The sequence below is a fragment of the Limulus polyphemus genome, unplaced genomic scaffold (assembly GCF_000517525.1).
Source record: "Limulus polyphemus unplaced genomic scaffold, Limulus_polyphemus-2.1.2 Scaffold523, whole genome shotgun sequence".
Taxonomy (NCBI): Eukaryota; Metazoa; Arthropoda; class Merostomata; order Xiphosura; family Limulidae; genus Limulus; species Limulus polyphemus.
Genome location: NW_013666133.1, coordinates 127667 through 144949, shown reverse-complemented (window position 1 = coordinate 144949; position 17283 = coordinate 127667). Strand labels below are relative to the sequence as shown.

The window sequence follows — 17283 nt, the reverse complement described above, 5'->3', positions numbered from 1 at the left end:
AACATTTGCAATCTTCGTCCTACCCAAGAAATATGTAATCCTAAAAGACCGAATTGGCCGGATAAAGGAACTATTGTTAGTATTTGTTTCGATAACTCTTGGTTGGTGCAACAATAATTAAAGATGTAAACTTTAATTGTGTCTACAATTAATTGAGAAAAAAAATAACTATCCAAATTGTTTCTTTGACTAATCTTATGCATAAATCGACCAATAAACTATTAAAAACACTCCAAATGAAAAAGGAAAAAGTATTCTAGAAATGTAATCAATAATTGTTGTAGACACGTAGCTGGGCTGCAGAGAAGGAATAGTATTTTCCCGGGAATGTTTAGTAGAAGATTTTGGCGCGTGTTCAACTTCTTGTCCAGTAGCTACTTCCGTAATATCTTTAACTTTAGTGTTTGAGGCATGAAAAATCTGAGAAGAAAAAAAAATTAGATTATTTCTAAATTTTATCAAATACCATCCTTATAAAACACCAGAGCGCTCGACTCGCAATCTGAGGGTCGCGGGTTCGAATCCCCGTCTCACCAAACATGCTCGCCCTTTCAGCCGTGGGGGCGTTATAACGTGACGGTCAATCCCACTATTCGTTGGTAAAAGAGTAGCCCAAGAGATGGCGGTGGGTGATGATGGCTAGCTGCCTTCCCTCTAGTCTTACACAGCTCAATTAGGGACGGCTAGCGCAGATAGCTCTCGTGTAGCTTTGCGCAAAATTCAAAACAAACAAACAAACCAAACTGGAAACACTTGTATTTAAAATGACGCGACGTGACGACCACAGACTCCTCATCATTATACTTTATCACATACAGAAATGCATCTGTTACCAAACTCTTGTGGCCTTTAGAGATGGGAAACTGTTCAATACGGCTAATAACTAACACTAGTGAAGAAATAATGGTCGAAACTTGAAATCATTTTAGATTTATGTGTAAACAAAAAGAAGTTAAGTCTTTTAAAAACGGTCCAAAAGCTTCCACCGAAAAGCAGTTGGTTGACGATGAGAACGAAATACATTTGACTATATTCTAAGATTATAATACTGACTACATTGCTTAATGATTGGTTTTTATGGAATACGTAAAATTCAGTGAGACTATATCAGATGCTAACTATTTCAAGCAGTCTTATTCAACAACAGTATGTGGCAAACATGTCCTGTAAATTGATATACAAAATACACTAATTGTTTTTCACAAAAAGTTGTTTTTCGTGAAACTGATCTGATGTTGCTCTTTGTTTAATTATCTTATTCTTACGAATCATGGTTTGGTTTGGTTTGAATTTCGCGCAAGGCTAGTCTTGGGGTATCTACGCTAGCCGTCCCTCGAATGGCGGTGATAGACTAGAGGAAGGGCAGCTAGTCAACACCACCGCCAACTCTTGGGCTACTCTCTTACCAACAAATAGTGGGATTGGCCTTAATATTATAACGCCCCCTCGACTGAAAGGATGGACATGGTCGGTAATGGAATTTGACCTTGAAACCCATAGATTACGAGTTGAGTGTTCTAATCACTAGGCCATGTCAGGTCCTTTTGAAGAAATAAAGAAAAAAAGAGAGAACTAAGACTAAGAATGATTCAACTCTAACTCTCATTTAGAAACATAGGGAATCCAAGCAAGCTTACTGGTTCGGCAGTTCTTCTGAACCACAAGTTATGTTAATTCATGAATGAATCGTATTAATAATAACAAATTAAGTATTGAAATGAATAAATATTTTGACGTTAATATAATTATAAACCTAATTCTGATATGAATTACTTAAATATAAATAATAACAAAATGATACGTCATCCAACTTAATCACGTTCACACCCAAATAGTCCCACTAGACCTTATGAGCCCCGGTAGAGGGAGAAAGGCCTCATCGGCATTGGATACAATAGATTTATTGTGGTTGGCATACCATTACATTCTTCTTTACCATCCCTCAGAAATTCTTATAATTACAAACCGATCCACATAATACAAAAGTCTTACCACTTTCCACCCTTAATAATCAATGAAGTTAGAACTGAGAATATTGACCAGGTGGTGCAGTTGGATAAAGCATTTAATCAGGAAGGGGCGTTACGAAGTTGAGCCTTACAAAGCCCCAGTTTTCTTCTTCAAAAATAAATAAGCAAGTAATCATAAAGTGATTCGTCACTCTTAAAATGTTTACAGTAAACATAATTGGCAAAGGAGCAATTATTAATTAATATTAATTATTATTAATAATTATTATTCTGATTATTACTGAAAGCAGAATTTTGCTTACCACATTTCTTTTAATTTGAAATCCCATCCGATTGAAACCTGGCTGAGATGGTTTTTTGTTAGATGAAGTAATTGCTAACGTATAGGCGCATGCATATTCCATTAGGGATGAAAATACCATGAAGAGACAAAAGAACATCCAAACATCTAAAGCCTTGACGTAGGAGACAGGTGGCAGGGACAAGTGTGACTGAACCATCTGGGTCGCTAATGTCAACAGTGACGTCACACCGAGCGCGACTCGAGCAGGAGCTGCTTTGACGTCAAGCCAGAAAGAAACCCAGGATACGACAACGACGAGTGAACTTGGTATGTAGCTGGTAAGTACGTGGAAATGCATGTTACGCTGAAACTCAAATGTTGCCAGCAAGTAGGTAAAATTTCCTACAAATCAAATAGAAATTTAAATCAGAATAAAATAAAGACATAATAATGGCTGGAGACGGCTTAAATGGGTAATGAAGAAAAACTTTAATATAAGTTTAACATGACAGCAAATGTACAACGTTTCGACAAGGTTTTGTCATCATCAGGTACATGTAATTAATTCTACTACTTGTATTATTACTTTGGACCATCTTACAAAATCGTTATTGATTTTGATATGTAAATGCGAAATAACAGAATTAACACGATCAATTATACTTATAACTTGGACCATCTTCCAAAGTAAATTTTTGAAATATTGTTTAAACTTCAAAATATTGAAAAGTTTTATTTGTTTGATAAAATTTTAAAAGCAAAAGTAGCATTTCAGTATAGTTTTTTCAATTTCAACTCACTGTAAATTGTTGTTATTTGCACCAATAGCCTGTCCGATGTTAAACTATCTTAGTCAACTCTGTATGTAATATTTTAAGTCAAAACAGCAATATGTATTTCTAAAGTAATGTTCAACAAAACAACATGGCGTATAGACACTAAACTTTATCCTTACACATTTTAGTGGCCAGAAGCTCTGTTATTAAACTGTGAAGTAATTATAAATGTCCCGTTGATAAAAATTAGCTATCCAAACAACCTACAGTTTGAAACTTCCCCCACAAATCTGTTGATAATACTTATATGTGACGCTAGTTGGCCGTGCGGTAGAGCTCTGGATTTCGCAGCTAGCTAACCGGATTCGAATTCCCTATACTTTAAGCTGTGGTGCATTATAAGAGTGACAGTCAATCAATTAAAGTTGTATGGTGGTTGGTAGGGTATTGCTGACTTGTTGCCGCCCTTCTGGTCAATAGTTCAAAATTAAAAACGGCAGCAGGTAGCCTTAGTAGCTTTGCAATAAATACAAAATACAAATACAACATTTCGATAACCAGAAATGTAAAAGTATAATTTTGGATAGAACAGTTTGTTTAGAATTCTCGTGCAAAGTATAACAGACTAGAGAGAGAAGGCAGCTAGTTAACAGCACCCGCCGCCAACTTTGGGGATATTTTAACCGGATAGTGGGATTTGACCGTCAATCTTATAACAAAATTTAAGATAATGAAATTATATTTAAATTATTCCTTCATGTATAAACAGGTTTTATTTACGTCAAATAATATTACTTTAAAAAGGACCCAAAACAAAAATAAACTTAACAAAGGCATCCAGTAGCTCAGCGTTGAGACTGAGCCTTTTACGTTAAAATCGGGTTACAAAACTCGTGGTGGGCACAGCACAGATAATCCATTGTGTAGTTTTGTGCTTAACTAAACCAAACAAACAAAAACAGTTTCGTTTTGAGTTTACTTACTGATTAAGTGTATTCTATTACAATTTACAGCTGTAACTAGTAATAAAATAAACAATCAAAATGTTTACAGATTTTGAAAAGATTTATCATGATAAAACATGGCCAGTTAATTCTTGTCTCCATAACAGTTTAGAGAAGTACAAAAGTAAATAAACTTATTAAATCACAAGAAAATCATTCTAGGTCTTGACCAAATAATGAGAAAATCTACATTAAAAAAAATCTACCCTGACAAGAAAATTGGATCTAAAATAAAGCAATTAAAATTTCGCAAAAGTCAGAGTTCATTATTATACATTTTCAGTTTTAAAAAATTAAAATGTGTAGCATTTGTTTGTTTTTAGAACTTTATAACAAAACGATACAAGGGTTATCTGAATACAGCCATATCTAATTTTGAACTGGTAAATCTCTAATTCTGAACTGGTAGACTAGAGGAAAGACAGCTAGTCAATAGTATCCACTGCCAACTCTTGACCTACTCTTGTCAAAACGAATAGTGGGATTTAACCATCAGGCTTATAATACTATTGGTCCCAAAGTATGGATCATGTTTTTTTGTTGTTTTTTTTTCTGTGACGATGTGTCGTGAACCATGAATCATTGGATTCACAGGCGGAGACGAACAACATCAAGGTAATTTTAATTGACACTATTGATGAAATAAATACCAAATTCTTTGGGAGAGAATATTATAAAGTTATAACATGACCTACTGGGTTTATTATTAATTTCTTCACTGATTTCTGGTGTCAAAAAAAAAGTTAAGAAAGTATGTGTTCCCCAAAATAAGCGTATCAAAAACAAAACACTTCAAAAAAAAGCAATATAGGTTACAGAGATTTAACAGCAAAATAACTGGTAGCAAGCTATTTCTATCTACTAAACAACTTTGTATTAAGTAGTGAGATAAAAATACTAGAGAATGATAAAATCATTTGAAAGGTGGCGTGCATAATAAAGCAATAATATTTCTGTATGGCTTTGATAACTTGAATTTTTATTATATCGTCTTATTGGATATCTGTCTGTCTGAATCTACCGTTTCCAAAGTTACAACAAAATTACTATTTATAGTTGGGAAAAATTGTATGCTCTAAAGCATATATTATTACGAAGATTTTTGCCAATGTAAAACAATAATATTATGTCTTATCTAGTCATAATTATATCTATTCATATTATGCTACTCAACTTTTGCTAAGGATCATCGTTTAGGCTAAATTAAAATTAGAATTCGTTCAATTAACACGTATTATTATTATAAGTATCGGTGCTAAGTTATTTTCTCAACCTGTCTAAACGCAATGCACGTGTTTGTTGAATTCCGTGCGCGAGCCTGGGATGTAAATAAATATAATATATCATTTTAAATTTGAAAGTAGATTCTTTTTTTTGTTTGTTTGTTTCTTGTTTTACTAGACAATTTTAATCCTGGATAAATAATGAGGACATGAACAATGGCATACGGATACTTGAAAATGAGACATTTCGATGTCATGTAACTTAATTATTTAATGTATCCCAAAATGTAATTTCCCACATGTGGAGTCGATACCAAACTAATGGCAATGTCAGGAGGATCACGCTAGGGAGATACAAACCGTCTGTAAAATCTCCATATTCACACTGAGTGACGTCCATGACCTGCCGCAAACGCTACGCAATTGAAAATTTACCTTTAAAATGTAACAAGGGATAGAATTTATACACAGACGGTTCCCAGATGATTTCTTGAGGGTGATATTAGCTCCGTACTTATGACACTCTAATATATCCAGGTACGTTTGAGATGAGACATAAATGACTTAAGATTTAATATCGGTAATTGGACGTCAGTCCTCTTCAATGGCGAGTCCAGATTCTATTTTCAATATATACTGACAGGGTCTGGAGAGATGGTGGTGGACGTTTCTTGCTGTAGCATGTTGCAAAACACAACAGATATTGAGAAGGATCTGTCATGGTGCGAGCTAGAATCAACACACAGGAAAGAACGAACCTACATGTCATCCAGAATAGCCCCCCCCCCTCACTATACTTAGGTGCTGAGATGAAATTTCTCCATCTTATAGTGAGACCTTATGTTGGTGCTAATGAGCCATACTTCACATCAAGAAGGATCATCGCTGCTAATCTTGAAAAAAAAAGCAATTGAGAGAATGGATTGACCAGCAAGATCTCTTGATCTGAACCTTATTGAGGTATGTTGCAGATGGCGATAGCAGTCCATCCAGTGCAATCCAGGCAGATGATTCAGTACTTCCTTATCTAAAATTTGGCCTAGCTTTCATAACAACGTGTGCGACGTCATCCAGTACAGTTCAGGACTGTGCAGGAACTTCAGAACTTCCTTATTTAAAACTGGGCCCAGCTTCCACAACAACGTCTGCGTTATCATCCAGTGCAGTTCAGGACTGTACAGGAGCTTCAGAACTTCCTTATTTAAAACTGGGCCCAGCTTCCACAACAACGTCTGCGTTATCATCCAGTGCAGTTCAGGACTGTACAGGAGCTTCAGAACTTCCTTATTTAAAACTGGGCCCAGCTTCCACAACAACGGGTGTGTCGACTAGCTTACTCGATTGAAGTCGTTACGATATGGCATGCAAAGCATTAATCTTGTGCAAACACATAAGACGTAACTCTTTAAAAAATGTTTTCATGACTCTAAATTTTCCCAAACCTTTTATGTGTGTGGAGAGAGGCAAGAGGGAAGGCGCCCGTTGTTATGAGCTCACTATGCCATTATTAATTTTAAAGTTTGATATGCATCATTTTCCACAAACTATACTACCTATTAATGCAACCAACCATTCAATAGATTCAACAATATGAAACTTGTCTTTGTTGGATATCTTGATCTTTAGTAAAAGTTGAGTAGTGTATAATGTTAACGAAAATGGAGGCTGTTTTCCATAGTTTCAATAACTAAGATTTCATTACCAGTTTTCCATTCTTGAGTCATTTTTTCGGCAGATGTATTTCGGATTTCGAACTGCGGAAGTCGAACACTGTCCTCTACCACCAAATTTTCAAAAGAGGCAGTTTCGTTTTCTCCCACCCACATCAGTAAAACGTCATTATCAGAATGAAAGACTATAAAATATTCAAGTAAATATCACTGATGGTAACAAACATTCTAAATTTTATATGGTTATTTAACTTACATCTCGAACTATCTCCTTACACCGAAATTGTCCTAGTAGAACAATAATAGCGAAATGTTTATACATAAATCATATTCAAAGAGCTGTTTTGAGACAGCTACGCGTTTTTTAATTTTTCTACTCAATAATTATAAAGAATCTAAAAAAAACACGACTCAGTAAATATTTAAAACCTTGTTATTAATATATCTTTTGTTATTATAGTATAATATAACATAGTATAGTTTTGCTTTAATACACAATCGCCCATCTGCAATGCAATGATCGAACCCTGAATATTAACTTTATTAGCCCTGAAGCTTACCGCTGAGTTACCAGGATCATCACCTTTGGATAAATTTGTACTAAATTTTACAGCTTCAGAAACCTCACTGACTATTTTGTATTCTTATACATTAAAGAAAACAAATGCGATATTTTTTTTTATTAATTCCTGTACAGTAAACTATTAAACCCAAGTTCAAGTCAACGTTGACAAATATTCCAATGATATTATATAACAACGAACAAGTTCAGCTTCCAGTTATTTTGTTTAATGTGTTAAATAACAACTTTAGGAATTTCTAAGTTTGACTATTGTAATAGACTGAATTTTTAAAATGAACTGCTAAGACATCTTATTTTATATTTGGCAGATAATGATATTTTGAGACATTTATCTGTCTGGTAACGTATATTCTTGTTGATATTGTATTGTTTTTGGCTATCGTCCTAATGCAAATTTTATCTATTGAAATTCAGAACCGTTTTTTATATCTTGGAACTACGACAAGCTTCAACATACCTTGAATGCATTCAATTCTGAACACGAATCAGAAATGCTTACTTATAAACATTACAAAAATGAATGATAACTATGTTTTATTGACTGCCTAAATGTCTCCCATTATTCACAACATCTAATGCTTGTAGAACTGATTAATTAACTGCTCAAAAGAGGAAGCTGAAGAACCGGAAAACCTTAGGCTCCTAACCTGATAGACTTAAAAGGATTGTATCTGAAACATAGGTTTTATGTGATAAAAAACCTTGCATTCAAATCTTTAGTCACTTTGTTTAGAATTGAATTGAAAGTATAAAATTGGTGCTAATGATAATGGAGAGTGTTAATAACTATAGCAGGATAACATGATACTAGGTTGATAACCATGTCCAGAAACTCTAGCGGTTCATTTGTAAACCATAAGTGACCTCATCATCCTAGGAAGTCCTCAACACACCACTAGTATTTTTTGTTTTGTTTGAAGTTAAGCACAAAGCTACACAATGGGCTATCTGTGCTCTGCCCACCACGGGTATCAAAACCTGGTTTCTAGCGTTGTAAGTCTGCAGACATACCGCTGTGCCACTGGGGGGACACACCATTAATAACATAACTTGGAACTTTTCGCCCCCTAGTAACACATCCCTCTGGTGCTATTTTGTGAAGCTATGACATCACCTTACCTCCCTTTTTCAAAGGATATACCCTGTTAGGCGGTGCCCTTTGATCTCCATTCACCGACGAACCCCCATTGAGCTGGCTCTTTTGGGCGCAGGGTAGATGCTCTAACTACTGAAATGTATATATTGTAAAGTTTTCATAGTTTTAAAATTTAACGATATCAGAAAATGAAATAAAAGTCGTAACGTAAAAATTTGTTTACTTCTGAAAGAAATTAAAAAGTAGCTTTGAATTGTATTATCTTTTCTAAAATACGTAATTATTAATAAATAAATAAAAAGCACATTACTCATATTATCTTTCATTAGTTATACTTATTCATTCATGCCCCTCCCCCAGTGGTTCAGTGGTAAATCTGAGAGATTATAACGCTAAAAATCGGGTTTCCATACTTGCGATGGGCAGAGCACATATAGCCTATTCTGTAGTTTTACACTTAACAACAAAGAAACGAATTTTTTAATCCAGCTCTGGCGAGCGAAGCGAGGCAGAGCTGAGTATAAAAATTAAGACATACAGACTACAGGTGCTGTTAATTTCCAATATGAAAGAAAACTTTCTGTCCGTCTGTGAGCACATCTTCTCCTAAACGAGTTGACCGATCCAGACCAAATTTGGTATGCTAATATAGTAGTCCAAGAGCAAATCAAATTCTTACTAAACTTTCCCATATATTGAAAAACAAAAATATTTTATAGAATAACCCCTATATCGTTACTGCAGTAGCTATTGTAAGTAGTGGAATTTGAACACCACTCACACCATAACAACATTCTACAAGCCAAAGATTATAAATAAAATTTTCAGCATTTTGGCTTGTTTGCCATAGTAACCAAAATGTACAGTAATAAATCATCTAGCAAAAATGCGAAGAATATACATATTGCTGCTTTTAAGTTTCCCGCTCTTTTCTGATTCACATCATTTAACTTTTGGTCTATACTAGGGTTAGAATAAGCGCTTAAGCCTGAATTTGAGAAGTTTTTCATAAATAAGCTGTTTTTAGGATACTTCTTACTTCTTGATGTAGAATATAGTTTTCCGTAGAAGCAAAACTCACATTATTATTAAATTTAATGCATTACATATATAAAATCAGACAATAGAAATCTTGACCACATCTCTACTGTGAAATGGACTACTTTGAACAAGAAGTAACGCAACTGCTTTGCCATTCCTTCGAAGTTTATTGATTCGACTGTTACACCTCCTCACTTCCAATCCACTTCTCCTGTCTTATAACAATTTTATTGGAGAATACACGTTACTATAAATCCTCGCAGAAATTTTGCTCATCTATAACACATTTTGTGTGTTTTCCGCGTTTTCAAGGAAAAAAAAAAAAGACGGAAGAGTCCAGTCTACTTAAAATAACCTGCAAAACTTCTAAGGTAAGAATTTTATAGGGTTTTACAAGAGCTTCAAAAAAGAAAGCCCATTATGGACTGAGAGTTCAATTTTACTTGTACTCTTTCACCGGATCTGTCGGGCTTTCACCAAGGGCAGAGCTGAGTATACCATTTGCCGCTCAAAAAATTTGTCAAATTGCACATGTACGTAATTCATAAAAATCAATTTTCACAAATTTATTTGTTGTTTTTTTTTGCGAATATTCCCGCAAAGCTACACAAGAGCTATCTGTGAACAGACGTACCTGATTTTGAACTAAGAGACTAGAGGGAAGGCATCTTGCCAACAGCACCCACCGCCAAATTGTGACTTACTCTTGTCTGACTAATTAGTGTGAATTGGCCGTCACGCTTATAACGCAACCACGACCTCAAAATACGGAGTGAGATTTTTTATTTTATTTTATTGGTAACGGAAAGGAACCATAGACCCGCAGATCTACTGTTCGACATGCTAATCAATGAACCACGCCATGCTCCTTTTCATAAAACAGTCATTATTAAAGATTTATTAGCCAAATGACTAATATAAAAGATTAACACCTTAAGGTTAAATTGGGTTTGATAATATACACTATGTGAACCTTATATCTGTCGAGTTAAGGCTTTATTAACACTGATCGATATATGAGTAAAGCTAGTTCAGGCTCATATTGAACTCATCGCAATACTGACATAAAACATTCCTAGCATGGAGTGATGTTTTTAACCCTATCTCCATAGGTACCCTTTACTGCGCATGACACAAGGTTTTAGTGTCTTACATTCAAAATTTTATTATACTTCTTTTTGTTTATGTTATACCAATTAGAATAGCATAAAATCTTAGCTAATAATCCATATTTTAATAGTATACAACTCTTAAGTTCTTAATTATACAAGGAAATATATAAAAAAACTGAATTTCCACTAGTGTGATCCACCTGACACATTTTGTCTTAGCATATCATCATCCCTATTCTCTCCATCACCCCTCGAAAATGTACGAAATTAAACGTTAAATACTCTCTATAAAATCGTTATTGCTCAAACAAACCGTAATTTTTATAGCCTTCAGTTTTGTTTTGTTACAGAGCAATCAAATCAAAAATCAAACCCCCTCCTGCCACACCCACCTGTCACATCCCCTCTTTCACAATTCGTTGATAGTTCTCTCTTATGTTTCATTATATATATATTACGTATAACCAATAGAAAGTCGAGGTTTTCACCTATCAAATGGCATATTGTATAACGTTGTGTTCTAAACAGATAACCGTCAATTTCACTCAGAGTAGCAACATCGTTCTCGCGGAAAAGTTAACGACTAGCTTGGATGAATTTGTAACGACTCTTGTCGCATAGTTAGGAAGCCAGAAATTTTAGAAGTAAGTGAACTTGTCTACTCTTTGCATGTTATTAGTCTATATTATTTGGTGCATCATTTAATCAAATAAAAATTGTTAAGTGCTTTACTATAATCATTAAAAAATCATGCTTAACTCTCCTCGAAAGTACTTTATTTCTTGTTTTTTTAAGTTTTTTAAGACTAGATTAGGTAAAATAAGTAATACTAAATAACATACTTAAAATGGTTCACGAGGCATGCACGCGAGCAGCTCATGGGTAATGTAATTCGATAGTGTAACGCAAGCTAGCTGCATGTTCCCTGAGTGATTTACAACTTACAATGGCGCAGGATAGTAGTTAGTCACGATTCAAACGGCAATAAAAAGGCAATAAACGAATGTAGTTTCATGTTACAATTTGAAGTCATTCTAGAAAGAAAAGAAGGTTAATTTAGGTTTATTTCGATTTGTTTTTGGTGGTCACGAGGTTGGTCGAATTGACCGATCCAGTTTTGAGATAGGGTAGAGAAAATAATATATAAACTATAAGAATTTAGTGAAAAAAACGTTTGAAATACATTTAGGAAGTTTTAGGGATTACACAAAGGACATTTGAGATTTTTGAGATGACAAAAAATATTTTTAATTTTAACATGAAAATTATTTTGCACACGGACTGTTCAAAACAAATACTCAATATATTCATGGACAATTCTTTATTTTATTTTATTAAAAATGCTATGCTAAGAAACATGACTTTTTATATGTGAAAGACTTGTAATATTAACTGAAAGACTGCCAAATTTCGTGAAGATATACCCAATATATAGAGAGTTATAAGTATTAAATTTATATCAACTTTAAACGAGTACAGAAGTTGACATGACTCGGTCAAATTGATCGACCCCGTGTTGAGATTAGAACCGCTGTTACTCAAGTATACGATATTTTAAAATACTAATGCAGAGATATGTACCTTTATATCCTACATAAATAAATGCAATGATACTTACACATTCCAAGCTTCATAGCACATCTCTGTGTGTCCATAGGATAATTTCGTAAATTCATAGGGCAGCTTGCTACTACCAAGTATCTATGCAATAAGAGAGAAAAAAGTAACTTTTTTGTTTGGTATACATTCTTAAATATTTCATGAAATGAACGTTGCAATGCACAAAAGATTCCTGTTCAGGTCCTTCACAACAATGTAAATACATTTGTAGGCTAATTAAGGAATTCTTTGTTTTTCTTAATTCAGTAACTTATACCCCTAACTCAAAGTACTGACATTAAACATTTTTTTCTTTGATTTGTAAGTATAAAATATGCTGTTAAGAGGATTATGATTAATAATAACATTATTCTAGGCGATTAAAGTTTAAACTTCTTTAAATTGATCAATACACTGACATCCTCTACTGGAAGAAGTCGTGAATGTGAACTATTGCAAAAATTGATTCAAAATCAAGACAGTTATTAACAGGAGTGGTAGTTTAGCGATTTATCCACTTTCTGTAATCCAAACTATCAAATATTTTCAGTGAATGTGCTCTACTGAACTGTTACTTCATATACCAAATTTCAAGGCAATCCATTAAGAAATACCTGAAATATAGCATCTCCAATTTTGATTGAGTTTTTTTCCTTTTTTATTCTTCGCACCAAAAGTACAGAAATATATTTAATAGAAAAACATACTTAATTTTCATGAATTTTTTTAAGTTTGGTACACTGATTGATATTTTCAATCTACAATTAAGAGTTTCGTTTGGTGTAAATATAAGTCACATGTGCAAAGTTATTTAACAAAAACCACTCAAATTTGACGAAAGTCACGTGAGTTAAGAGTAAAAGTGGACAGTTTTTAGTTTTTGTCATTCGAACTAAAGACGGCTGATTTAAAGGTGAAAGGACGTGCAGATACACAAGTATTGGTTAGGCCAAGCAAAGTAGATTAGTAGCTTCTAGCTCAAGTTTTGAAAAGAATCATACGGGTGGACGATTGTTAATGATTATTCATTACCAACTTTTCATCAAAAATTTACTAAATTTTACGAAATTATCCTAATTAAAGAGCGTTTAGCGTCACGTGATATTAGCTTAAGTAATTAGCATAAACAATGATGCTTGATACTGCTGTACCGATTGCATGGAGGTGATGACAAGAAACTGTTAAGCTAAATTCCATGGCGTTACTATAAAGGAAGCTATTAACACTGTTTTTAAAAGGAAAACTACCACCATATATTTTAAAGTATCTGGCTGGTTCCGTAAAGAAAAGGTCTGTTTCGAATAATAGGGTTGCGATCCTGAAGCTAATGTGGGTTACTATCGAGTGTCACTTTCTTACTTGTTGTGGTTGTTGGTATGTATTGACAAAAAGGCATGATATATAATCAAAAATACCTTAGGTGTGAGAAAAAGGTGCTGGCAAAAAAAGGATTGAGTGGGCGACATAAAAAGGAATGAAATCAAAATTGGCGACCATCATGCCCCAAGTTGAACAAAATACGCGACCCGGCTAACTAATGAATGAATACTTACTGTAAAATTCTTATCAGCACTATAAGTGTAGCTACCAGTTTGGCCGCTAATTTTGATTTCATTCCTTTAAGTCGCACACTCAATCCTTTTTTTGGCCGTACCTTGATCAAATATTATGAACATTAGAAATAATGACTTTAAAATTTTTTAACAACACCACCCACCTTAGTTACACTTTTAACAAAGAATAGTGAGAATAGGGACGGGGATTGCGAGACAGCGCCCTAGCCACCAGGTTAAGCCAGACCGAAGGAAAAAAAACAAAGTAAAGTAAAAACGACACAGAAGCAGCTTATGACGCAACTGTCTACTTATAAATTCATTGGTCGTAAAGACTTAAAATTTCATACTTACATGCTAGACCGAAATATTGTTCCATCAGTAAAAAGTTTACAAATGACACCATTTCCAATCGATTCGACTACTTCCGTCGACTTGCTGTTTTCGATGTAGGTGCTTGGTTGCCACATTTGTTCACAAACGTCCAGAGGTATCACAGTAGGGTTTACTCGAATCATAAAAACTTATGTTCAGTCGATAATCTTTCCACATGCTGATGTAGAAAAAATGGATACGGAAATCCTAATAAATAGTAAACGGATTTGAAGTTTAGAAACACTTATTGCGTTTATTACCCCATCAAACCTAATTAACAGAGTAAATATAACGGATATGAAGTTTAGAAACACTTATTGTGTTTATTACCCCATCAAACCTAATTAACAGAGTAAATATAACGGATATGAAGTTTAGAAACACTTATTGCGTTTATTACCCCATCAAACCTAATTAACAGAGTAAATATAACGGATTTGAAGTTTAGAAACGCTTATTGTGTTTATTACCCCATCAAACCTAATTAACAGAGTAAATATAACGGATTTGAAGTTTAGAAACGCTTATTGTGTTTATTACCCTATCAAACCTAATTAATAGAGTAAATATAACGGATATGAAAAAAAACAGAAAATATCCTCTTTATGAAAGGATTATTTGGAATCAAATATTTTTAAAGTCGGTTTTTAGGATATATGATACACGCATGAAGTATTTAAAGGAGAATCGGCAAGATCATTGTCCAAACGACTGTATCAGAATTAGTATTCAACTGGTATCTTATTGAAATACATAGAAAAAATTTTTTGACATCAATTTCAGGTCAATAGAGTCAACAGGAACAAAATGGCAGATGTTTACATTTTGTTTGTTTGTTTGAAATTAAACACAAAGCTACACAGTGAGCTATCTATGCTCTGTCTACCACGGTATTGAAACCTAGTTTCTATCGTTGTAAGGCCGCAGGCATGTCACTGGGCAGGGGGGGGGGACATTTTGCCTAAAGATGTTGTTAAGTACAAAACACAGTTTTGCATGTGCAGATAAGATGAGTACAAAAAGTTATTTTAACATGTATGACCACTCTACCTATAAGAGCAATTCATTTATATTATAATTCTATTTCAATACTTTGACTTTTTACTGCATTATTTCTAGGTAAAATAAAATCTACTATTGGAAAAAGTAAAAATATAATGGCAGAATTTCCTCAACACTTATTGTAATGCCTGATACACAGTTTTCAATGTTCGAACTAGGTTTTAATAGAACAAAATTTTCCTACAGTGTTTCATATTACATCAAAATATCTAAGCAAGTAAAATTGAGGATCGGTTGAAACAGAGGGGATCAAATGTCACGAAACCTGTGCAAGAATAATGAAGCAAAGTGATATAGTACTATGAATATAAAAGATGAGTTTGGACTTTTTTAAGATTAAGAAGTGTTTTCGTCTGTACAACTTTCTTTTCTTCTTGTTAGATATTTTATAGTACATGAAGTAAAATTCATTTCATCTTGAGATACATTTAGGATCGGAAAGGTTAATGTGGTTTGGTTTGAATTTCGCGCAATAACAAAGTGATCTTTCATTTTTCACACATTCTAGCTATTCTTTCTAACTGCGAAACAAATTAAGCCTAACTAGTAAATTTATTAAAGAATAAAATTTGAACATAAGACTCCAACATTTGAAACTGCATGTGTAAAACGCGTTAACTAAAAACATGAGATATTTAGTAAGTGCTTAAATTATTTTCAGTGTTATGATACCATGTTTAGGTGTCCTTTATATCCTACAAAATTAGCAACCTAATTTATAGAAGACAAAACCAAAGAGTTATTTTAGATATTTAGTACATCAATTTCTAAACATTTTGTTTTTTGAAAGTCTCTATCGTAAATAAATGGAAAAATATTGGAAACAGAAAAATGATTTAATATTTGAATTAAACTGAACAATTAAATCAGGGCAATGATTCTCGTTTCTGCTGAGAATGTTAATTATGACCCTGATTAATGTTTCATTGAATTCGAATACTAAAATTATAGAAAAAAAATTTCCGAATATATTTTTCACTTATTTTCGAACTTTTGTCAATAGTATAATTTTTTTCCGAGCAAAGACCACACTCACAAAACCACTACTTGAAACTGATTATTGAGTAATTATATTATAATTGTGAAGTACTAACGTAGTCTTGTGTAACGTCAAATGTATGCTTTATTACATTAAATATTTACAGTTTTACAGTTTGAGTATTTGAGGAACGTACTTCATGAATATTCATATTCTAATTTAACTTACAATATGCAAAGTATGCTATACATATTAGTTCAAATTGGAAACAACCTATCTAGAGTTCGTAGAATACGCCATTAACTTTTATCGGTGACTAAAACTACAAGACTGACCTTTAGAGTATCAGTCCAATTGAGAACGAAACGGTAATCATTCACGTTTGTAATAATGTTCGTTGTAGACATTTTATGTAGATAAATATTTAAAGTTTTTTTTTACGCATGTTGCATATTCGTTTATATGTCTATTATATATCAAATAGACTCTACTGTGAAATAATAAGGTTTGTAAATTTTAAATTTGTGGCGTCAGTTCTTTATGTCAAAAAATTATATTTACCATTTGTACGAGTGATCTAGTGTTTCGTACATCAAATTGAATAATCTACAGAAAATCATAGACGTTGTGATATCATATCGATGTGTAAACTTTCATTTTTTCTATGATATAAAACAAATATCAGTATTTACCATTTTAGGATTTTCCATAGTATATGAATGGATTTGTTATACAGTAAAGATTTCATTATAGAAAGAACACAGGTGTCACTATATTTGCCCCCCAGTGGCACAGCGGTATGTCTGCGAAATTACAACGCTAGAATCTGGGTTTCGATACCTGTGGTGGACAGAGCACAGATAGCCCATTGTGTAGCTTTGTTCTTAATTACAAACAGTCATACATTCTTGTGGAATCTATTGAGTGACGTTTCACATCGTTCTGGTTAAAAGGTCT

The 17283-nt window shown here is 33.5% G+C and overlaps 1 protein-coding gene across 1 annotated transcript; it reads right to left on the bottom strand.

Moving 5' to 3' along the window:
- Positions 1–5656, bottom strand: LOC111085635 (glycine receptor subunit alpha-4-like). The gene is made up of 3 exons (XM_022385199.1): positions 5617–5656; positions 2273–2655; positions 1–420 (listed from the first exon to the last, which is right to left on the bottom strand). Exons 1-3 carry the CDS (start codon positions 5654–5656, stop codon positions 196–198), a joined length of 648 nt encoding a protein of 215 aa, XP_022240907.1. The 3' UTR covers positions 1–195.
- Between the last annotated feature and the right edge of the window lie 11627 nt (positions 5657–17283).